At 43.0% G+C, this 24,368-nt stretch overlaps 2 protein-coding genes across 2 annotated transcripts; one reads left to right on the top strand and one right to left on the bottom strand.

Moving 5' to 3' along the window:
- Positions 1 to 2,496: 2,496 nt before the first annotated feature.
- Positions 2,497 to 3,333, bottom strand: N7483_009015 (uncharacterized protein; the record flags this gene model as incomplete). The annotated part of the gene is made up of 1 exon (XM_057092442.1): positions 2,497 to 3,333. The coding sequence occupies one exon, from the start codon at positions 3,331 to 3,333 to the stop codon at positions 2,497 to 2,499; it is 837 nt and encodes a 278-aa protein (XP_056943616.1).
- A 20,238-nt stretch (positions 3,334 to 23,571) lies between these two features.
- Positions 23,572 to 24,159, top strand: N7483_009014 (uncharacterized protein; the record flags this gene model as incomplete). The annotated part of the gene is made up of 1 exon (XM_057092441.1): positions 23,572 to 24,159. One exon carries the CDS (start codon positions 23,572 to 23,574, stop codon positions 24,157 to 24,159), a length of 588 nt encoding a protein of 195 aa, XP_056943615.1.
- Between the last annotated feature and the right edge of the window lie 209 nt (positions 24,160 to 24,368).

Raw genomic sequence — 24,368 nt, 5'->3', positions numbered from 1 at the left:
AGAAAGGAACCGAGCTCCTTCGCGTGGCCGCGCTATAACTACTCCGAGTTTAGTTCCACACTAAATATATTAGCTTACCACATGGCAAGTCGCGGTGAGGCTGAGACCCCCGGGGCGATCATGGATTCGTTTATTACTAGGTGGACTTGAGTGTCATCGCGCTTTTATCTTCAGCGGGTTTAGACTCGGAGGGGTTAATGGGGCGATATGTGGGTTTTGGGGACTTGCACTTGAGAGATTTTTGGTTCTTGCTCAGGTGGTTAGTATGGATCTGATCATGTGGGAGATTGAATCCTGCCATTGATGAATGGGTCTTATTCCACGATTTTTTGAAGGTTCGTGCATCAGGTCCATTCAAGTTGTAACTTGGTATGAGCGTAGAAGGTAATATCTGCGACCTCGCTCCAAGTTTCTAGATAGTAGTATTCTATACATATTTTCTGGAGCAATGAAGATCTCGAAGAGTTAGCTCAGTATTTCTTTCAAGTTATCCTAATCCACTCTCTTTATCTCGTATCTATAACCCTTATTAGGTATAACGGAGTGACTCATCGGGCAACAGTGCAGCTCTGCCAGTGGAGGTATACTCTGTGGATATCCTCGAGTTATGCTTGAACATACCGTTGCATCAGCTGATAAAACTTTATATGCAGATTCCTCGTGGCAGAGAAGAAGGATCGAAGACTAGAATGTTTTAGCCGAAAATCCTTTGCCAGGTTTTGTGGCAACGATCTACCACGAGACTCGTTGGCGTCCTTCACGTACAGCCTCGGTATAACGCACGGCCGAGTACTAAAATACTACTAGTACTACTAGTACTAGACAGGTTGCCTCGATTAATAGTTCAAATGAGCTATATTCGAATCTTGAAGAATTTTAGGCTCCAGTATTTGAGTCCGAGCACTCGAGTCTTCAAGGAATGCTAGTACATACTCGTAGTATTTTGTTTTTTTTTTTCCAGATATTGCAGGATATGCATATCACCAGATTAGGTATGGAGAAAGAATCCTGATAACGAACTTAGAACAAATGAGCAATTTCCAACATCTGCTGAAGTCATCTCTTAATGTTATTTTGATTGGGATGATCCATTTCATATTCTACTATCATTCAGCTCATTTCCGAGATTGATGATGCCCGGCCCCGGGGGTCACGGTATTAGGGGCAAGGGGGTTAGAAGCGAACAAAGAGCCATGGAAAATAATTGGGCTTCTAGTATAATCCTGAAAAGCCAATGAAAATCAATACTCAGAAGGATTGAGCTGAATATTCGGCAGCTCCAAGGGAGTCTTGAAAGAGGAATGGCGGTTGGCCCCAACCCCTGACATCTACTCCTTCTGCCGCAATCCTTCGAAGAATATTCTAAAATAGACTTTAAAATTGGGTCTTTGAAGGACAAGATGCACAGCCCACACCATTAACTGAAAACAGAAATGGATATGAATACTAGAACATCAATGTTGGGGCCAACGAAATCTCTCTCCAGATATTGAGTGGGTTCGGCTCGGTTCGGTGAGCGGGATCTGCGTTTCTCTTACGCGGAGATAGGGATGATCATGATCATGATAATAATCATAATCATAATGATCAACAACGATCGTCAAAAAGAGTTGGTGAAATAGACACGCGTTATTGATATTATTTTCGTTAATACTGAATCATAGGTCTTTCCTATTAAAGATACGGGTTATACGGTGTAGTTCAACATAGTTTCTTTTCGGCTTTCAGCACAGACCTGTGGACATCTCCCTGAATAATGGCTGATCAATCCCTCAATCCCCCGTAGATACTCCGTTTTAATGCAATTTCCGCCTAGATTTGCGGGTTAATGATCCACTAGGTACCTACTAGGTACGAGATATTACCGTACTTTTACATGCCATTTACATGCCATACGAGTAATTTGCTTTTGCTTTTTGACACCTTTGACACAAGGCTGGAGGATTCATAAGCAAAGTCCTTCGTGCAGGTATAGGGCAGTTTAGATGAGTTTTTGAGTTTCTGGGGAACAAGGCTATAGAATCGGAGAATCTTGAACTTGAACTATTGCCAGTGCTGAGTACAAGGATGCACATGTGGGAACATTTGAATCGGGACTTTTGTCATTAGAATGTAGAATAGGGGGGCTTCTTACAAGGCTCGGATGAAAAGAAAGCACTAAATACTACTGATTACTCCGTATCGGTCATTTTTTCTTGAGTTTCCCATTTGTTCTTTGATTGTGTGATGGTTGATATAATAGGTATAAGGATAATTCTTCCCAACCTGAATCAGTATAACGAAAGACAATATAACCTCCCAGTCCAAGTAGATCCCATGTGCATAAAACAGATCAGCCTCCAACGCCAAAAACAAATCCAATACAAAACAAAACAAATGCTCCCTTGCGGTATCTTTGTTGAAACGCAAAAGACAAATAGCCCTCTCCAAATCATTAAAAGTAACAACATGAAAGAAAAAAAGAAAATCCTAAAGGATTCATACAAATCAACTTAATCATGCAGCAGCAGCCGCCGCCGCCGCCATCCGCTGTTGGTGTTCCCTCTGCTGTCGCAAAGCCGTTTCGCGATCCTCTCGCATCCAAGGATACCAAACATTCTCCCACTCGATAACACCAAAGCGTGGAGCTCCAGAGTCACCACTCAAAGCCGCACCATCACGTAAGAATTCTCCATCACGCATACGACGCTGTTCCCTCAACGTTGGACAATTCTTCTCCTTAATGAACCGGTAGAACTTGCACTGGATACCCTGGAATCCACATCGCTGTCGACTTGGGAACTGTCGGTTAAAGCTTTCGCGAACCTCCTTCCACTCTTGACAAAGGTCAACACGGTGGTACCAGATAAAGTACATCTCTTCAAGCTCATACTTAGGTCGTGGGGGTCGACGACGATCCGTACCATTGTTACTGGAACTACTAGAAACGGAATCGTAGCGCTCGCGTTCGTGGTACGGGTCTGGTGAGGAATGCGCTGATCCAGGACCGGAGGGCCGGTATGACAGGAACATGGATTGTTGCGGGTTCATGCTGTTGCTACTGGTACTGCTGACGTGTGTTGTGGCTGTTGAAGCGGCGCCGGGACTTGTGTCGTGGTAGCCTCCATATGGACTGTACCAGTATTGGCTCGGGCTTGGGGGGTAGCCTGATGAATGTGAATGTCCGTAGCCGGCACCGTGTAACGAGTGAGACATTGTCGCGTGTTGTGAGTATGGAGAACCCGTGGGTGTGTACTTCAGCTCATCACTTGGAGGGTTGAGCAGTGAGTCGATCTTCATGGTGGTTTGGCGCTTTGATGGTGAGTGTGTGTATTTCTCTGCGTGGGTATTCATGATGTCGAAGTAGAAGTAGATTTTACTTCTCTCTTTTTTTTTTCGTGTTCGTGAGAGAAAGTCTTGCGCCGTTGTGGTAGTATGTCTTTATGACAATCCGATTTGAAGAGTTGAAGGTTCTTTTCTGCGTCGTCGCGTTTCTTATAGATCCTTCTTGTCTTTGCTGTAAGGATTCGAACACAGTTGTGAAACCCTTGAAGTTGTGTCCCACCACAATAGAAATGTTTAGGACAAATCGGCGCCAATATCAGATATAATCAACAGGTTGTTCAATCCCAATTCCTAGATCTATCACAAGATAAGATGATATAGGTAGGGAAGGAGGAAGTTGAAGAAGAGTGAATGATGAAGGTATCAGATCTTTAAAATTTTGAAGAAAAGAAAAAACCTTCAGGTTAAGAAGAGAAGTCAAGGTTTATAGATCGAAGAATTTCTATGGCAGATCACCTGGAGCACACGGGCTTAAATGAAAAATGAAATAAAATAAAAATAAAAATAAAAATAAAATAAAATCCGACATTAATAGTGTCAGGCTAACTGTGCTGTTGGGTGCAGCGTACCGATTACGCGGGTCGGGCTGGTTGTCGTTCCTTTGGCCCCCCCCTGTATAGTTGTACCGCGGATACATACAAGGCTCCTTTTGGGGCTAACAGGGGGGGATACTCCGTGGACTCCACCCCCAGAGATGTAAAAAAGAGGGTACTTGGACCGGTGAACCGGACAGGGTACTCCGTTGTTAACTGGGTTCTGCGCATTCTGGACGACTAGGATTATTATTATTTTTATTATTCAAGTTTTTTTTTGATTTTATTTTAATATTCACTTCGCCACTTTCTAAATTGATATCTCAATTCTATTATCATAGAACTTGGGGGGGCTCTGGTGGCGATCTACGGCCTTACTCGGACCTCTCCTATGTTTCTATGGAACGGATAATTCTAGTCTTTTTTTTTTCTCGGTGATCGGCCACTTTTTTTCTCTTGTAATCCGATTTGAATTGAAGATTTCTAATTCTCCTGATAGAAGAAAGTTTAGGTACACAGTTTCTTTGTCTCAAGAGACGCGGCACTTTCCTCTGTGGAACAAGTACATGACACAATTTACCTAGCACGGACGATCTTTCTAGACTTATTTTCCCTTTTTTTCCCCTGTATGTACGGAGTATATAACTTGTTTTTTTAATATGTATTGGTATTTCATGTTATTTAATACGAAGTGGATGGCTGGGGGAATGTGTATGTACGCGGGGGAATCCACAATGCAAAACGCCAAAAAAAATAATAAAATAAAATGAGATTTTTTTTTCAAGTTTTTTTTTCTTTTTGATAAAAAGATCAGAAATAAATAATAAAATATAAATCATAGAGAAAAAAAAACAGGTCTATGGTCTTTTACACTTCTGACCAAACTACGATAATCATGACAAATTCCAAGTTGTGGAGACGCGCCTCCAGCCCTGGAGGGACTCGAGGGCGTGTAATTTGTTATACATCGAGTGATGTAATTCTAGCGGCAACTAGCACTTACATTTTCTATATGTATTGAAGCCATGACCCTGAATATACCGCAAGGTTATGTAAGTTTATGCATATACGCGAAGAATTCTGGATAGATCCGATATCTTCACAAAGAATAGAAGAAAAATTCAGTCTTCTAATGAAGTTCCCGAGCAATTAATTACAAATCGGAAAGCTCAGGAATGCTATGGGCTAAAAAGGGAATCAGTGCGAGAAAGAATGCACCCATAAAAAAAAAATGGAGAAAAAAAAAGTTAAGAAGGTCTCCCAATGATGGCGCATGATAGGCCACCCATGAAAAAAAAAAAGACCGAGCAACTTCTTGCAGGGATCAGATTGGGCAGGGAACCATGCGAGCCAATCCTGGCCGGAAGCCTTAAAAAAAGAGATAATCATGCAGAATCAGAATAGGCCATCTTCTGCATATTCGTCTACATTATCTGTTTTAGTGAATAGCTCACCTGAAGTTTCAAATGTTTTGAATAGTGTCAATTTTGTCCAAGTTCTGTTTTCTAGCTTAAGCCCTGGAGCTACATTGGCACGTCTAGCCCAGTGTGGATACATAGACGCATTGACCTAAAACGTTGAAGACCCTCTTTTTATAATTTATTTTATTTTATATAAAATAAATCAAATCTTCCAAATTAATTTCTTTTTCTTCTACGCGGATAGACTCATGAAATGACTCGCACGTTGTAGAGCCGAAGAAGTCAAAAGAAAAAAAACCAACAGAAATGCATCGCGTCTATTGGACCACCAACCGTCACCTGTTGCGACGCTCGCCATGGCACTGGATCTCTTTAACAAATCAGAAGGAAGACTAATGCAAACTAATGCAAGCTAATGCGGGCTCAATTTGGGCCTCAGATGCAGATGGTGGGGACTTTGCGTCTGCCAACGCATCTGCATCTCTCTTACGACCGTTTTGTAATGTAATTTTACCCTGCGGCTTTTTTATTTCCATATATTTGATTTTTTTTATACTCGATTTCAAGTTTTTTTTTCCTTCTTTATTTTCTTTGAAAGAATTCTTTTTTTCATGCATTCTTCTACATTCGGTATAATGTGAACAAGAGAAACAAAGAAATAAACAAGAACTAACAATCATTATCCCTGGAACAACTATGTTACTAGTTAAACTAGACTACCAGTTGATGTAGACTCATCATTTGAGACCAGATATGCCTGATATTGATTCAATATCCCCCGAGAGGAAGTGGAAGATGGTTGAAACATTGAGCCACTTTGGCAACATCGGCGCGGGGACATGATGCGCATTGGCGATGGCCCCCATCTGCCATCGGCAGCACCCGAGGCACAGTCCAACATTGAAGGGAGAAAGTCCACTTTCAATTACAGCTAATCATCAAAATTTGTACTCCGTACGGAGTACACGACGTGTATCCCGCTCGGCTCTAGGATGTGCAGGCGATCCAGCCGAGCTAACAACTCCCCACCTGAACAACAAGAGTCGAGACTCGAGACTTGAGCATGAGCTCCACTTTACCCCTCGGATCATCTGCACAAAAGAACCTCGAGCAGGAAAAAAACTGCCGTGTGTGATGTGATGTCAAGTTTTTGGGGGAAGATCTCTCTTTCTCATACATTTTCTTTCTCTTTATTCCTATCTTCCCCATATGAAGTCAGTATGCATACTGTCAGGGTTCCTGCCATGGAAAAGCAAGTAAAAAAACTCAAGAATTTCCTTGAGAACTCGCGGCCTGATCGCCAGATCATCATCTGCAACGGCTTCCAGGATTTTCTTCAGGGTTAACTCCTGTATGAAAACAGGTACAAGAGTGAAAACTCCGTAGTCAAAAATTACTTCCGGGATCGTTTCGGCCGTAACGATACAAGGCAAACTGATGGTCAACACGGGGTTGTACAAGTACTTACATGTGCATGAAGATAACCGCGCCATCTCTAGCTTCAAGTTCACTAATCATTTGAACTGGCGTAAGCCTCCGACCTCAATAGTGGCAAGATCATGCCCCATTTTTCATCTCAAGGTCTAACATTTGAACCGCTCATAAGATCCCTGTCTGCGTTGTTTTTTGTTTTTTGTTTTTTTTTTACTCCTTCTCTCTTTGTTAATTCCGATATGTTCCCCCCTTTTTTCTCCTCTTCCTCCTGCAGCCCCGTAACGCCTTGATGAGCGGGCTAGAGCTCCCGGTTCCGTGCAGATCAAGATCAACATGGCCCACACGGAGGGTGCTAACCCGTCCTGTGACCCCCGCTCAGTTTCTTTGTCTCCATGAGGATCCACTACCTCCAATCATCATCGACTCGAATGGCGTTAGTCGCGTAGCCGCAGTCACTTTTGGTCACGTGGAGGCTATACCCGCCCGGTCACTCCGAATGAATCACATTGAGCGATCGCCCAAGGCGCAACCAGATAATGGAATGACAAATAGAAGGATCCTTACTAGTATAATGGTCCTGAGGCGGTTGAGGTATCCGTTTATTTCCATGGTTCTGAGCTTCTACCGTGGCGTTGACGGGTACCCGGAGTCATGATAATTGGAGGAATGAAGCTAGTATGGAGTTCAACTGAGGGGTGCAAGCACTTTCGGAGGGAAAGGAGTCCGAAAAATAATTATTTAATTAAATTTTTTTGATTTACTGAACCGCGCCCTGGTCTGTTACGAGTCATGTCATGCATATTGAACTCCGATCCTGGCTATCTTTTCAACGGCGTCAACCAAGAGTGGAACGTGGCAGGCTAGTCAAGTTGACTCAAAAAAGAAAAAAAAGAAAAAATATTTTTAGAGCCAAAAAAATGAAATTGAGACCGATGAACCGAATTTCTTGTCGATCATCTTATTCTACCTTTCATGGCCCTTGCCTTAAAAAACTATCGAGGTTTCTTTGACATGCCATGTTCCTTCGCTGATCAACTCTGCACCGATGGACCAATGCAGGGTTCTTATTTTATTTCAAATTGTCTTTTTTATCTCGATTGAATCGATTTATCGAAGACACTATGAAGATGACGCCATGTCGATGCACATGTGTACTCCGTACTACCCCCGCTAGCGATAGACGCCGTCTGTAAAAGTGCAACTCGGTACCACAGAGCATCATGGAAGTTCTCCGCAATCACAAAGTACGATATGATATGATAGCCACTAGTATAGATCAAGTTACTATGTACAGTAGTACGCAATCCATATGGATCTAAACGAATACTACCTCGAGGACATCTGGATGAGGCGAAAAAATAGGAATTAAAAAAAAAAAATTCTTCTACTCCGAACAAAGACCTGGTCAGGGCGAGGGCGACCAATACGGTTCGATGTCCGCGTTGGAAATGGATTTGACGATCGTCTATAACGTGAACTAAAAAAAATAAAATGAAAGGGACTCGCTAGGAAGCGACGATGTGAGTCGTCATTCGAATCCACACTGCAGCTAATACTAGTAGGCAAGATCCCTGTAGAAATAATTGCGCAGTCACTGCGCAACCGCGCGAATCTATTGTTGGGGAGGGGTAAATTGGAATCTCGGTCTTAGCGACTTGTAGCGACTAAGAAAGCAAGTGTATTGTAATTTAAAAGTAAAATACGACATCGCAGTAATGAAAAATAAAATATATGTAATTTAAAATAAAAAAAAAGAAACGGAGTTCGGGTCTTTCTCTCCTTAACCCCCACATCATCATCTCCTAGCGTGGGACCACGTCGGTGATAATCACGCATGAGATTAGGAGATATCTTCCAGGGTAGGGCACAGCGTTTCAGATTCGCGAACGAGGATCACAAATCAAAAGGGAAAAAAAAGGGGGACTTTGATCTCCCCCCCGGGTGACTCCTGTCCGATTCAACCCTGCATAGATCCTCGGTTTTTTAACCTAATCCACATCTAACCCCGACCTATAATCTGTCAAATCAAAGAACGCGTGGCATGTTTGATGTTGGGGTCCAGCCATTACTCCCCGGGGGGCTGGAGTGTATAAGCAAGGCTTGAGAAGAGAGCATTTTATTCGCTACGGATCCTTTTCCTTGAAGAGGGGAATGCTCAGTCCAAGAGTTCGCGATCCTTCCTTGGCTTCCATTCGATCAGACTATTCTGTAGGTAGAGAAGGATGGAGAACATGATTCTCGTGTATTTATTGGGTAAGGGGGTACTATACTAGTATGAAAAATTTCAGTTGCGGTCGCGGTGAATTGATTTGCTGCACTTTCACTGGTGTATTTGATCAATCCCTTACTCTGAGTATTATTGTAATAATGCTAATAATGCTAATTATTCTAATTATCTTAATTAACATACTCTACCAAATTACTCATCTAAAATTGACTATCATATTAATATGCCTACATCAGACAATACGCGCTTTGGTCGCTAAGCCTACACGCTACACTACACGGCCGAACAAGCTCCTTCGGGCCCGAAACGGCCAAACGAGGGTTTCAGCCTCATACATCGTGCAACCAGGGCGTGCAGAAGTCAAAAAGCGTTCGTTTAACTGTGGTACGTAGCCTAAGAGACTCCACTTCCTTAAGAGTCTCCACTTGGGAAGTTTTTCACTAACTCCGGAGAGAGGAGACGCGGCGGCCCTCCGACGCCATGTGGCCCGAATCCTGCAGCCCTCAATCCAGAAATTGGTGTCGTGCTTAGGTTTGTTGAAGACAGTGGCTAGATTCAAGTTGATATACTATGTTTGATTAATTTGGTTACTTTTGATTATTTTCGTACTCGTATTCGAATCTAGGACCGATCTGAGACAGATCCAATCTCCGGTCATGAACAAGGGTCTAGAGATAATGAACGGGAATTGAGACGAAAGAAAGTACTAGTACTTCGGCATAAACGACTATAAAAATAGACAAATGGGAACAATGAGACAAGGCAACATAGGTACTACTGACATAGGCACACGATCCATGCAAGACAAAGTTGAAAAAAGTTAACCGGCAGCCTTGTTGCGAAAGGCAAAAAGTGATTAACTTTTTCAGTTTACATTAGTCTAGATCCCGGAGGAATGAAGTCTAGGTCGAGAATATGTGGCTAGGAGACTAGAAGACTAGAAGACTCCGGATTTCGGCTCGCTTCTGGAATCGATCGACGCGCGAATCAGAACGGAAAAATGATAAGCGAGCTGACGAATGAGAAATGGTGAGACCCGGCTATTTTACTAAATTTCACTTGTAAATACAATAAATAATAAATAAATAATAATAATAATAATAATAATAATAATAATAAAAATCTTCAGATGAATACTAGTTGATGACTATATCATGACCAAATATTCTAGTACTCTTCTAGTTAATTTAAGCGGGCCATAAGAAGGTGAATGTCTCAAATGATATCAGAAAGAAAAACCAAAATAAAAAACGGGTCTTGTTTCTCGTATTTTATCATAAACCAATTATCATCCATGAGATAAAATTTTATATTCTATTATATTCATCATTGTTTGGTTCAAGTGTCAAAGCTTCAAGTTTTTTCACAAAGCTCAGGTTAACTTGGTCCACACACAAGGCTATGTTAGGTGGGTGGCCTCGCAGATATTTCCCGAATTAGGGGTTCAGCCATCCACAGGCAAAATGATGGGGCGCCTGCTCCATCATTGATTGAAGAAATCATGTTTGTATGATCTTCTTCAAGGCTCGTGGCTTGTGCGGGACTCACACCCGACACCATGAACAAATATCTGGCGTTCTTATGAACCAGGTCATGTTCATGGTGGCTTGGATGGATACAAGCCAAGGCTTGAAATAATACCCACCTAGATCCTCCAGGGCTCGTATGGGTGTAATAAAAAGCTCAGACCAGGCGGTAAATTTGAACTGAAATAACGATTTAAAACTCCGTTGTATTTTTGACATCTGACTTTTGAATGTTTAGGGCAAATTCAACATTTTGAAGTTTGAATATTTGAATATTTCTTTGAGCTGATAATTATCGACCTACCTATTGTAGACACCAACATACTTTCGGCATTTCCCCAAACAACCGTGCTGAACTTATTTTTTTTAGATGCATGGACTAAATCTTAGTTCGAATTTTACCTCTATATCCCATCTTGTCAGATATCAGGGCGCCCTGCGCTTCGACCATGTAGTAGACGGGTGCACTAAATACACGTGGGTTCGGATGACGGATGGCCTGATTTGAAATGTTGCAGAAGCTTGGATCACTTGTTAAATTCAGAAGCGTGAGAATCCGCTATGATCGTCAACTTTTTCTTCATGGCCCCGGGGCCGACCCCGGGGCCTGCCTGTGCGAACTTACCCAACTTAGTAGGAGGGGAAACATGCGTACCCTAGAGCCTTGGAAGTACGAATTACGAGTTACGACTATAGTGTGAAGCTGTTTATTTTTGGGAGATCCAAGTTTGTTCGGAGTTTCTTCAGTTCTTTCATCTGATCGACATTCCTGAAGATATTTTGAGGGTTGGGATGTGTTTCAGAATTTGGCTTTCATATGGTGCTTGTTCAGTGTGTCAGATGAACCATGATCTACTAAAAAGCCGTCGTCCTCCTAATCACGCCACTGAATTGACTGCCACGCTTATGGGAATGCAAGTCCCGCATTAAATTTATAGTATAGGTTGTGATAGGTTCGGTCGCATAATTCAAAGCTTCAAGTTTATGTGATAGTAAGATATCCATTTTAAGTGGAGGCATTTGAAAGTGCGCAGTACTCCTTCGTTTTACACCGTACGCCCTGCATGGGTATAGTATAACCTGGGTGACAGTGATGGTAAGAAATGGAGACACCGAATTAATATAGTAATATAGTAATACTAGTATAGTAATATTATTATTTTACTGGTCTTAATTTGTTCATCTCGGATAAGCCGAATTGGACATCTGGTCACGGTGTTTGAATCCTGAAACTGCACTTGAACTTGAAATATGCATCGTCGAAGAGCCAAACAATATCGCTACCAGTACCAGTACAAAGGTTGGGGTCATCGACCCTGACTGCTGGGTTCAAAAGCAAGTTTCTCGCGAATCAACTCTTCAAGATCGAACAGGGGTATGTCATCCCGAGGATTCTGTATACATGTACTCCGCAAACATTTGAATGTCAATATGGAGTTCATACATGCTTGCCCAGGTGTGTTGGGTATTTACACTTCCAACCTCACGATACCCATGGACTAGACTGACCGTTATATGTAGATTAAAAAAAGAGAAAATGTAACAGTAAATAATGAGTCCTGTGCATAGTGCATATTGCAGCATTTGAGTGCATCAATATGTACTCTGTAGTACTAGTCACGGTGAATTAGACCATTTGTTCCATCAAACCTCGATAACTCCAAATGTCGAATGAGACAGTTTTCTTCCCCTCCACAACGAGCGGAGAACATCGTGTATCCACTCACAACTCCAATCAGAAAATGCAGCATGACGTGGGTTACACTGTCTCTTCAAGCATAAGCGACTATGAGCCAAGGGGAAGTGTACTCCGTCCTTACCATGAATCATGAAAGAGGGATCAACTGCATTGGATGTCTCACGACCACGCGGTGCGTCGACAATCCCTTTCTTGTTATTGTCAATAGCACCAATCACCAAACGTAGAGGCATTGACCAGGACTAATGCGTTGACTATCACACCGCGAACCAGTCTCTCGGGCTCTTAGCGTCCCGCTAACACGGCCCGCGTTGAAGTGTGTTGTCGACTCTGGTTATTGCACTTTGATGAGAGGGGTCTGTGTGGGAAAAAAAAATAAATGGTCGCATCGTTTGATTGATTGATGTCGCATCCGGTCGAATCTAGAATTGATTCTATGGAGGAGAAGTTGAAGATGATCTCGAGACTTGCAGTGTCACGTCATTTTGAATTCCATTTCTTCACGGTAACTTTGGTATTTCCGCGGCCTAACGTTTATTTCCCCTTCAAGTTTTACACCAATGCATGTCTTTCACTTTCACTTTCTCTATTTAATTGCCCCTCAATTGACAGATATGGTTCTATGTTGCGCGTAATTTTGCCAGAAATGAATCTAGAATCCTTGTTCAACTGAAGTACTGGTAGATCGGTGTATGGTTCGCCCCCTCATGGGGGTTTCATGGTTCCAGGCTTCCAGCCTTGTTCGTCCCCACCGCTCTTCTCGTTTTATCTTGATGCATTCTGCGCACCTCTTTCCTAGGTGAGTATATGCTAGTCGGTGATCTCCGTTGATGTTATGCGCACTGCACAGTACCTGACCATGTTACCTCATGATCTTCATGGACTGAAGGAAATGAAGGAAATGAAGTGGGTGAAGTGGATTTCGATACGAGAATCTGCACGGCTAACTTTGACCTTGTTAATTTAGTTTTGCTTTTTTACTTCGTTTTTTTTTCTCTTTTTCTATTGAAAAGTAGGGCCAACTCGGTAAATTCGGATAGCCTCGATTCTGCACCTGATCATATCACTGCGAGTCAGACCGTTGCGATGATGTGCTTTTAGTGATAAAGTATAAAAATTATATTGACTTTTATGTCAAGAAAAAAAAAGCAGAAGATGGTATTTTCCAATATCATATTCAATTATTACTTACATGAAGTAATATTACGCACTCCACTGACACCTCCAGGGCTCGCACTGGATGAACCATATCTCACACTGCCATTTGAAATAATCTTCCCACTTAAACTGTAATAACTCTCTAGTAAAGGCTACTGAAGAAACAAATCCAATACTAAACTTCATTGATAGAGTGGATATCAAGAAAAAAAAGCCGAGCGACCACTAAAAACAGCAGAGCCTCAGACGCTTCACGCCCGGCAACCTTGGAACCCACTCTCATTAACCTGCAAAAACTCAATGATTCCACACCCCCACTGTATCTCCCTGCGCCGGCCGAAACTCCTGCCCAAAAAGATGCTTAGAATATCAAGTGAAAAAAAAACCCCTTGAATCCACCTTGGAATCTCCCCCGAGTAAGTCCGGCATTGACGGAGAACGCGGGTCACAAATACGGGATTTTCTTCAGCGGAGTCACCCGGTATCAAGACGGGATCTCCCCGAGCAGAAATGCAGTTGGAAGTATAATCTGAAAAGAATTACTCCGAACTGAAGAGTTTGAAGGTCATGTACTAGTAGTATACTTTCATAGTAAAGTACTTAGGCACTATCCCCTCGTGTCATTTCGTATTCGGACGATGATCAAGTTTCAAGATTAGATTACGAAGAAATGACAAAAGTGACAAAAATGACAAAACTTGAAATCCATAACAACTCCAGATGTCTGTAATGGTAATACTCCACCGTAACATACCACTTTATACCCATCTAGGCAGCCTTCGAATATCTATTCCGATGGCGATGCAGCTCAAAGTACTCCATATCCATTGAGAGGGGGCGGCGCAGTACCTTGTCGATGTGGCAGTAGCGTTATACGTAGGTCTATCCACTCGACAACATTCTTCCGTATCGAATAACAACACAAAGACTTGCAGCGTGAGATCAGTTGCCGCCAGATCGCGGGCTCGGTTCGCGTCACGGGATTGATCGGCTGCATGATGCATGCATAGCAAACTGTTTCACGACATGCAGGCTGACTGATTAGTCCTGTTCTAGTCAATGTAATGTGGACTCTGATTGAGTAGAGACTCCTTCCAAAATAGATCGAACGAGCGTTTATCGTGCATATGGTGGAGGAGGGGCTAGTTGAGACATTTCATGAAGGGGTTAGAATCTTGTTTAACCTTGCTTTGACTTATCATTAGTAGATAGGAAGTATAGTGATAATGCCAGCATTATTATTAGGTATTTTTTTTTCTCTTTTTATCTCTATTTTCAAGTCCGAGTGTCTAAGTACACATACTCCATACTGAACTCCCGATCCTTCCGTTATCATCTCAACCAGGCCCCCTTCGCTTGCAGTCTTCACAACGTTTGAACCTTTGACTGCTCCAATAGGAAATTTTCTTATTTTCAAGGGCTAAAAGCTTCTTGGTGGCCGATAATACCCGGATGAGCCCCCAATGAACCCCGCATCCCCACGTGGCAATGTGACTTATGTCGGCGTATCTCCGACTTTCTATGCTAACAATTGCATCATGGAAAATGACCATCTCGCAATATAGTGCTTAGTATCAAAGAAATCCAACCATCCAACATGAAAGAAAGATACATACTATTGGATAAAGAAAGAAAGAAAGAAAGAAAGAAAAAAAACAAGGTCACAAGCACTTAAGTGGAGAATGTCAATACCCAACAACTTTAAACAAAGAAAGCCAACTGGATACCAAGTCCGAAGTACAAAGAACGGCATTCGGATCGGCATCAAAAAAACTAACACCGAGATACCAGGAAACCAACATCATAAATTTATCTCATTCATCCAATTTATGACCGAATGACCATGATAATAACCAATAAATGAAATATTTGGATGATCAGCCACGGCGCCAACGAATTGGTAAAAAAACATGGACCACCTGCATCAGACCTTGTTTCGGGATACCAATAACCATCCCCCACAGAACCAACAAGTTTTTCAAGAAATGTCCGTGTCCAAATGAATTCGGCAGATCAAATTCAAAATTCAAAATTCACCTAAGGCAGATTCCAAGGCAGATTCTTTTGTCACGCTTGCCACATGGAAGGTGGAGTCTGCAGAGAAAGTAACATTGGGGCCAACCTTGTTATGCTGATACATCTGATCATGTCTTGATCATCAGATACTTTTCGCACATTTTACTCGATTTTGTATTCCGAGAATTCATTTGATCTCGCATATTATTTACTCATTAGGTACTCCGTACTTGGCACGGAGCACGAGTAGGTACGCCATGCGGGTATCTAGCAAGGGGTTCTGGGGGCCAAATATCAAGTGGCAATGAGTCAATGCATGATGAAGATCTCGCGAAAATGCCTGAGCTAGGTAATAATTGAACTTCTTTAAATATGCAACAGAAGTTAATGCAGGTGGATCTTCAGTATAGCAGCGGTGAGTAGTTCAGTTCTTAAAAATAGCCTTCTTCGATGCGAAATGCGATTAAACAGCCCCAGAATATGGATTTTCGGAGTTTCTTGAGGTCCGCTGTCTGGTGGATCATATGTTTATTCTAGAAGGAGCTGCGGAAGGATTTTCATCAGTTCGAGTTGAGTTTGATTCGAAATGGGGCCGGTATATCGCTGACGTTTTTTTGTGCCGAACTATGCAGCGAGCATAAGGTATGTTTCAATCCTGAAGATACCTGGAGCTCTTTCTTCCGATGTCATTATGATGCTCTAGATGCCAGTGACTAGGCGCAATATTATTTTTTACTTTCTGAGTTCATGAATATCGAATACTATTTTATCAATATGATCTCATTTATCCTGCACGAGCTTGTAAGTGCGAGTCCAATCAATGGCCTTTGATGTCATACTTGTAGATCTCTATCAGATTTACTCAAACAGCAGGAACTTGAAATTTTTTTCTCACGTTCTGAATGACTTTTCGGTCCAACATGTATACTGATTTCATCACATATGCGACCTTTCTGGACTACTTTGGTGTGGAACAACAGTTTTCATCTCCGTGAGGCACATCAAAAGCCCGGAGGTTAATCTCACAGCTTTGCTCGTCTTTTAGAACCATGTCCTCTCGAACCATGTCTTCTCTCCCAAATATATGAGCAATTTCACCGGAGGATAGGATTCTGTGTATAATGTGCGCAGCTTTGATCGTTTTGGCCGATATTCCAACCCCAGGGATATGGCACCATGACCATGTGTACCACTGTAGTAGGTTTGTGCCATTGAAAGTATTCACCGACCTCTTCAATGCTTTCTGACTGAAAGTCCTCTACAGCTACCGAGTATTGGCAGGCATCACTCGGGGAATGATAGAATCTCGACAAGCGAGCTCCAACACGCTCTAGTCATCCGGTTTCTGACCCTTCGGTCTTTTCACCTCCTGCCGACCGTGAAGAGGACGTCAATCTCTAAAGAAGGGAGACGGAATATCAATTCTCCTTAATATTGCCATCCCCAAGGCCCATAGGCTTTCAAGCTGATGGCGGCTCAAGAGCACCGTTGTATTCTGACTTGCTGGGCAACCTTAGGTTGAGTACCAATGCATCAATTTGCTGCACCTGCCCTCGAGTTCCGCACTCTAGCTTCATCTAGCGCATCTAGCGCATCTTGCTATCAGTGGACAGATAGAATGGGTCGACGATACTGGTAGAATATGGTTGTTAACCAAATTGATCAGCACGTTGATATGTGTCAAGAGCTCACAATGTCAAAATATTTGGTCCTTGGCATTAAAAAATCGTCACTTCCTGTGTGCAGTATTACCCGCCAGATCTGATCGTCAAGCTTCCGAGTCAATAACTTCTATTTACCACGCAGAATGATATAGTCTTAAGCCGTTGTGGGCTGAAGGAATACATTTGGGCACCTGCATTTTCAATTCACCCTGACCCTTGAACCCAGAGAGAATCTGCGACGACGGTCCTCCCCTCAATAGAAGGTAGTGGTCATTGTTTTAAGGGATCCAGTGATTTGTCCTTTCACAGTGGCCGGCAAGCTGGCACCTCAAGTGATGCTGTTCAGTGCTTTTCGAACGTGTATTAATATTACTATCCATTAGTATTTTCTTTGATTTGCTTACTCCATTCAGCAGCAATATACCATCTCTCCTTGTGATTCCGATGGACCATGGCTGGGTAGAAGTTAGACATTAATCATGAAAGTGCAATGATCCGGATTTCACTGTTTCTTGAAATGAGAACGTAGGGGATCCTCCTCCAACTATACCTAAATAAACCTTTTCCCTGGCCGAGCTGATGAAGGTGAGGCGTTCTTTTTCAACCAGCCATCTCTGAGCCAGATAGGATTTTGCTTGAGCTCTTTCCAGGAACTGAAGAAGGTAGCTGGCATTGTTGCGAGATGGAAAGTTTCTAGGAGACTGCTCGTACGTGATTTGGTCTCCAGACTCACTAATTGCGTAAGAATCGGTCTTTGCTGTATGCAATTTCAGTACTCCCGTGAGTAACCTCAGCATACAAACTACCAAGATTATGGATCTGGTAATAGATAATGATTTTATTCGGGATTTCATCTTTGGAGGACGGCAACGGCATTGGTCGGGATTCATCCATATTTCGATATCGACTCGACCTCAATCGCATAGAAGATAAGGGAGTTAGGCCCTTGATGCTTTTGGGCTGGGTTTGTGACTCGTATGAAGTCAAAGAAACCCTTTAAGAATCTTTCAAGAGCTTTTAGCAATGTCAAACCTATCGAAATGTGTGGATTCCGAGTAAAACATAGACATGTTTTCTCGTTGAACTCCAATAATGATTTTCACTTGCAATTACCTTCCTGCATTTGTTTGGACAATTTTGGAAGTAGTATATCGAAGACTCCACAGGACAGATAGCATCGCTGACGGACTTAGGGTCGTAAACTCACTTCAGCTCGAGCCATCTGGTAAAGGTGGTAGACAATGTGCTGTGGAAGAATGATCCCATTTTTGCACGGGCGTTATAGACTGTGGAGCTTCGTTTTCGTATAAGACAGTAGCTCTCACCATGACCAAACACAAAACGTAGCCTTTCCTCGGAGCTGTTATTCCTAGGATGTGGCATTTTTATATTGAAATCGTGAGAAGAACGCATGGGGTTTTCATTTCTCCAACTAAATTCGAGTCCCGCGCATTACCGCGACTCTCGATTAAAACCCGGAATTTCATCGTTTGGAACCAGAATAAGCGTGGCAAAACTGATGTTGAGTCAGTGCCATTTGGCTATACAGCTTGCAACCAGATGACCATAGGCTTTCTCAAAGAGTGTTCGCAGTATATAAATTCTGCAGCTCTAGAAAGCCTAACTTTGATCACTTAGTGTGATGGTTCGGGCGTGATGATGGTTGAGCTCAACATTACCATGGCATCGTATCACCATCCATAAAGATGGTCAACATTGATAGCCTTAGGTCTGCGAAGGGCAACATCTGGCACGATTCATGAAAATCTCAATGTGACTGACCGGTAAGGAGTTCGACGGCGTTGACCTGTTCATGTATGGCTGCATTTATCAACGTAGCCTGATACAGCCATTGGATTCTCTACCATCAGATTCTCCCCATCAGATTCCGTGACACAAAGACTGGAACTATTGGTGTCGAATTTTCCTCACACTAGTTGCTCCTGTCGGATCAACTCATCTTCAGTTATCCGAGATGTCCTTTATTCGGTCTTGGTGCAGCAGGGAGGCCGCCTGTTTGGCGCTTCGCTCATATGTGTTGGATACCCATATGCTAGGCCTCTCCTCAGAAATCTGGAGGGAGCACGCGTTCGATATCTTCCAAGTGTGCAATTATATCACAATAGCCTTCAGCCGAGTATCATATTCTAGGGAGGTTGATAGTGCTCGAAATTGTTTAGAAATGGACGGCGTCTCCCTTAGGGGAAAGGTCACCTGAGCATTGTGTTCCCAGAACATACTGAATGGCGAGCAGTGATGATAAATCGATGATTGTCGCCGGACTGTCGTAGTGATAGCTGAGTGAAAATTCTTAGTGAGGCTTTTGGCATGGACATTTTGGTGTGATAGAGATTCTTGAGTCTGATCTTTCTTCGTTATTTCGCCAGACATAGGTCTGTCTCAAGACTCTCCAAAGTTTTCACCCGTGAAGTATAAACTGGGAAGGCCACCACTCCTTGTTGTTATTGTGAAAATGGCATAGTCGCAAGGTAGTTCGCAAATTTCTGTTTTTGTTGTGCATTGGATACAACATCGGCTTCCGAATACATGCATCATGCTCAATTGACACTCGCATACTGAAGTAAATTGTGACTAGGCCGAACGTTTCGTTATTCTCGCCTGACTTTCACAAGAGGTAGCCGACCAACTTTGCTCAGAGTCCATAGTGTGGAAGAACTTCAGCCCAGATCAGCAGATTGCACCTTTGAATATCTCGTATGCTGCGGATTTTGGCTTGCTAAACGAAGAAGACTGTTCGTCCAGGCCCTCAACCAAGATACCAAAGGCTGAGCCCAGTGAAATTTTGACTCCATCCAACATAGCACCGAAAATGAAGTGAGATTTTTTGGATATGACATGAGCCACCATGATGGTCTCTTTGTACCGTTGAATAGTCCTCTGGCTGATGTACCAGCATTTTGCAATTTCGCCTCGGCTATCAACTTCATTGAGTGTGCTGGCTCCCTGTCAAAAAAAGCGGGCAACAATTTCACGTGCTGAAAAAAGCTCCTGACTGGGGCAAAGATAGCTTACAGGCTGGACATAAGCTTCCTAGAGATGCTGTGACTCTAGATAATTAATGATTGAGTTGTGCTGTGACACAGACATTATCATCAAATTCAGCCCCACAGTCTCAATATCAACTGCAAAGCTCATCTGACAACATGTTGGCTCAAATTGTGTCATCAAAGGCTGATTCTTCGTCAACAGACAATTTGACTGCGACATGGAAGCTCCTCATTCACCGGTCTGGATATTGAAAACCAAACCCATGCTAGCCTGAGGTACTGAAACATACCTCACAGCAGGAAAGTAAAGGAATATAAACAGTAGCATCTTGGGAATGATTGAAGGTTTCCCATTTCCAAGCTCATTTCTTTGAGAGAACTTTAGAGCAAAGAAAATTCCCCAAATAGCCCAGGCGCTTGAGGCTTATGGGCCAAAGCTGCAGCTCTCTTTATATCGAACCAGTAGTGAGATGTGCTTGCATCTTTCTTCGTTTATCGCAAGATGTTCGTTTTTTGAGTTTCCCTCATCAACACTGTTATGAACCGTCGTAGAGCAACTCTGTGACTATGATAGAATGAGAAACTTGACTTCGCAAGGTATTGGCGAGCCAATCAACTATCAACTAGACTTACCACAACCTGGGAATCCATCAAAAAAACTTAGTCAGAGGGCTTGATAGGTTGATAGTAGCTGGGGCGGGAAATCCTTAAGAGACAATAAGAGTAGGAACAGTGGTGAAATGAAACGAAATAAAAAATTGACACTGCAAGTCTCGAGTAAGTGGAATTTCAGTAGTTGATACTAGACGAAGAAGAGTTGGAGAGCTTCAAGTTGCACATGTTTGACACTGGTACTGGCATAGTAAGTAGTAGCACCGTGACGTGGAGTAAGCCCGATCCAGGGTGTTTGAAGTACTAGTAAGCGAGGGAGGAGGAGATTGGAAGAATACGGCGGGAAGAACATTTAAAGACATCTGAGACTGAGGTGGAAGTACTCAAAGAAATAAAATATTTGAACTTGAATATAGAAGAATGAGAATCAGCACTTCCAAGGTTGAGAGCTTCAAGTTCCAACTTGAATACTACTACCTACTACCTCACTTGAGGCTGTTCAAGTTGAAACCCGGTACATACATATATACTATTGATGTATCATTGACACCTGATCCCACCTCTCTTATGGATATCATCTTCCACTCCAGGGCTGGCATCACACTCCTTTCAACGCAGCTCATTCCATCCATCAATAGGTCCTCCTCCTCCTCCCATTACTAGATTCTTCCACAAAAGTTAGTGCTGGTGGATGATGGCAGTCTTTCTAAAGCGCAGTCAGATTGGAATCCTGCTTACGTCGGGTCGCCTAGAAATACGGCGACCTGGCTGATATGTCCCCATGGCGACCGACCCAGCCTATGCTGTCCTCTGAACAGAGATGGTCTACCAAGCGATCAAATCCCTGATCACTGCTTTCCGAGGCCGTCGCCCCAAAGTGAAATTTGACATGAGCGGAGACACCAGTAAGTTCTATCATCTGTCCAGTCCCGTTAATCTGGTCAAATGGCCTTGCATTTGCGCTTATTTACAAGGCGTGCTAGATCATGTGGAGCCAAAAAATTGCGGTAGAACGCACGCAATCCGACAGAAAATACTATACAATTGTTCAACAAGACGCTGAAATTGCCAATACACCAGTCGTCATCGGTCAGTCTTGTTTATGGACACCGCGCGTGGATTGCCGAATCAATCCCATCTTGACAACGAGCATATTTATATAGAAGACTACCGCAGCCTATAGTAATCTCGTTTCAAGCTGCATAATGTTGGACAGACCATGGGAGGCGTTTTCGGAATTCAAAGTCTCAATATAAATTTTGCGGCACTGAGTCTGAGAATATCCTTACCCCCCCCCCGGCGTGGTGATTATGGAACTGAATGGGTCTTGTCGTTGGGGAGCTAAAGGTTCCATGGGTTTCGCAACATGACTTTGAGCTGATGTTCTCATCGCCAGATGATGAACACATTCCCCGTGCGTTTGGACAGTCAGCCTGGTATATGAAGGGCAGGTCAAGTGAAGAGCATATTCATGACGAGATCGGAACGGAAATTACTGACTTGAGCTCACACTGAGGCTATCCCGACTTGGCAGATACGGATTTTGATGTGGATTCTGGAGACAGCCATGAGCATACAGGAGCATCAGGCCCTACAGATACTAAATCCCTCGTCGTCGCCGCTCGATTCCCATTTGAGAGTGAGTAATACGTATTATCCCCAGCCAACTGCTCAGTCATGAGTCCCCAGGCTCCACGTCGTTAAAAAAAGACGAATCCCATACCCAAATGCACAAGGCCTAGAGGAAATGCTCATCCAGGTCACACAGCTACCGAACAGAGTACGATGGTACTACCTACTCTACTTCAATACGAGGATACATCAAGTAAAAACTTGAACTCAGGCATGAACCTTGGAAGCGATGAGAAATTGAAATTTATGCTCCAACTTGAGGGCAACTTGAGGTTGATGCCTATGGCAGGCACTGGCAGGGAGGTGAATGCCTTGTTGAAAACTTTACCAAACGACGATTTTTGTCTATCCAATTACAATTTTATGGGGATAATTTCAAACTGTATCCGGACTTGCAGAGGAATATACTGGGGATCTACCTAATTCCAAGCTGCCTACCAGAGAAAGAAGGTCGGAAAGGTGTGAATACATTTCCCCTTACATTGGGGCTGCATGGCTCCAACTTTGACGATGTTATCTCGAACTCGATAGCTTTGTCGTACCTTGATCGTGGCATTGACATCCAAAATAAGATGGAGGAACTATCTGGGTTTTTGTCAGTGACAGTCCCACTAGCCCAACCTCAGTTCAGCGATGACATTCAGGAGCACTTTGATGGCTTTATTGAGGTCACGGTAGATGAGCAAACCGCAGGGATCTCAATTTTGGGGGGAAGCGGAAATCAATCACAATCTGAAAGTACTACCGTGACCACTATTATTATTAATTGAAGAATGATCTCGGGAATAATGAAGCTATATTCAAAAGAGAGTTTCAAGTTGATGAGTCTGCATGTGTATGCTGTCAATCCATATATATTGAGCACTTAGTACTGACTTGAACAACCACTGGCATTGTAATTCAGAGTCGGCTTCGTAACTCACTTTCTTGGGCTCCACCGTGAGATGTGCACATGTGCTCTTCTGGTAGTTAAATAGTACCACTTAATACAACAGTCATAATAATTTTCAAATGTTCAAGTTTGAAGAGATACAAAAGGTTGGCAAAGAATTGGGAAGTGGGTATGAAGTAAAACACCTTGGAATCCTGATCGATCAATTTTCGATGGAACTTGAAGGGTTTCTCTTTAACTTGAAAGGATACCCGCATTAAATGTTCCATCTCTGCCAGAATGACTCTCAACTTAGGAACGATGATCTAACCAAGCAACGGATGTTGGAGTGCAGGTTCCCCGCATGGCTAACTTTGAACCCCGCTCATGTATATCACATCTCATTCTCCACTTCAACCTCGGACTATCAATCAACATATTACACCATGTCAGAATTTAAACTCGTCAACTCCAACGAGCCAGTTCCCGGCGCGGGGATTCCACCTTCGGAATTCACCCTCAAAGCAACGCCTGTAACAGACGTCTGGGCCAAACCTCCCTCCACAATTTCCTTTAATGCGCCGATCTTCTACCAAGAGATCCCTCTCGAATCATTTAAGCGAGCCAGCGTCAATTTCAATGCCAAATGGGTTCAAAAATACGACCAAGGTGGTCTGATAATGGTGCTCAACAAAACCGACGGGTCTCAGAAATGGGTTAAAGCCGGGATTGAAATGACGCACGGTAAACCACACATTAGTGTTGTGTGTAAAGATCAGTGGGCAGATTGGAGCATACGTCCTGTGCCATCTGGGGGTCAAGCTGCGAAACTGGAATTGGTTAGAGAAGCAGATGATTCTCTATGGATTTACCTGGTTGAGGGTGAACAGAAGTCGCCTATTCGGGAGGTAACGTGGCTTTTCTTTGAGGAGAATGTACAGGAGACTTGGGCTGGAGTTTATGCGGCACGACCTTCGGAACATGGTGGGGAGTTGACTGTTAACTTTGGCAATCTTGTTGTTGATTTGGCATAGGGTAGACTATACAGGTGATCTGGACCACTTTAGTGGGAGCTTGATATAGAAGTTGAGGCTCGAGCTTTGTATCACAGAGATTTGTTCCAGGCAGTTGTTCCAGATATGGCCCTGGCATATATCAGAGAATCATGACAATATGTTTTAGATTGTTTGTGTGGGTTGCAGATCGAAGTTGTTACTGGTAGTATATTGTATCATGGTCTTCA

This window comes from Penicillium malachiteum, assembly GCF_028827825.1.
Source record: "Penicillium malachiteum strain IBT 17515 chromosome Unknown utg000004l:1.0-4883003.0:1.0-4884900.0, whole genome shotgun sequence".
Lineage (NCBI taxonomy): Eukaryota > Fungi > Ascomycota > Eurotiomycetes > Eurotiales > Aspergillaceae > Penicillium > Penicillium malachiteum.
The sequence above is the reverse complement of the archived record's forward strand: the minus strand, read 5'-3'. Positions and strand labels throughout refer to the sequence as shown.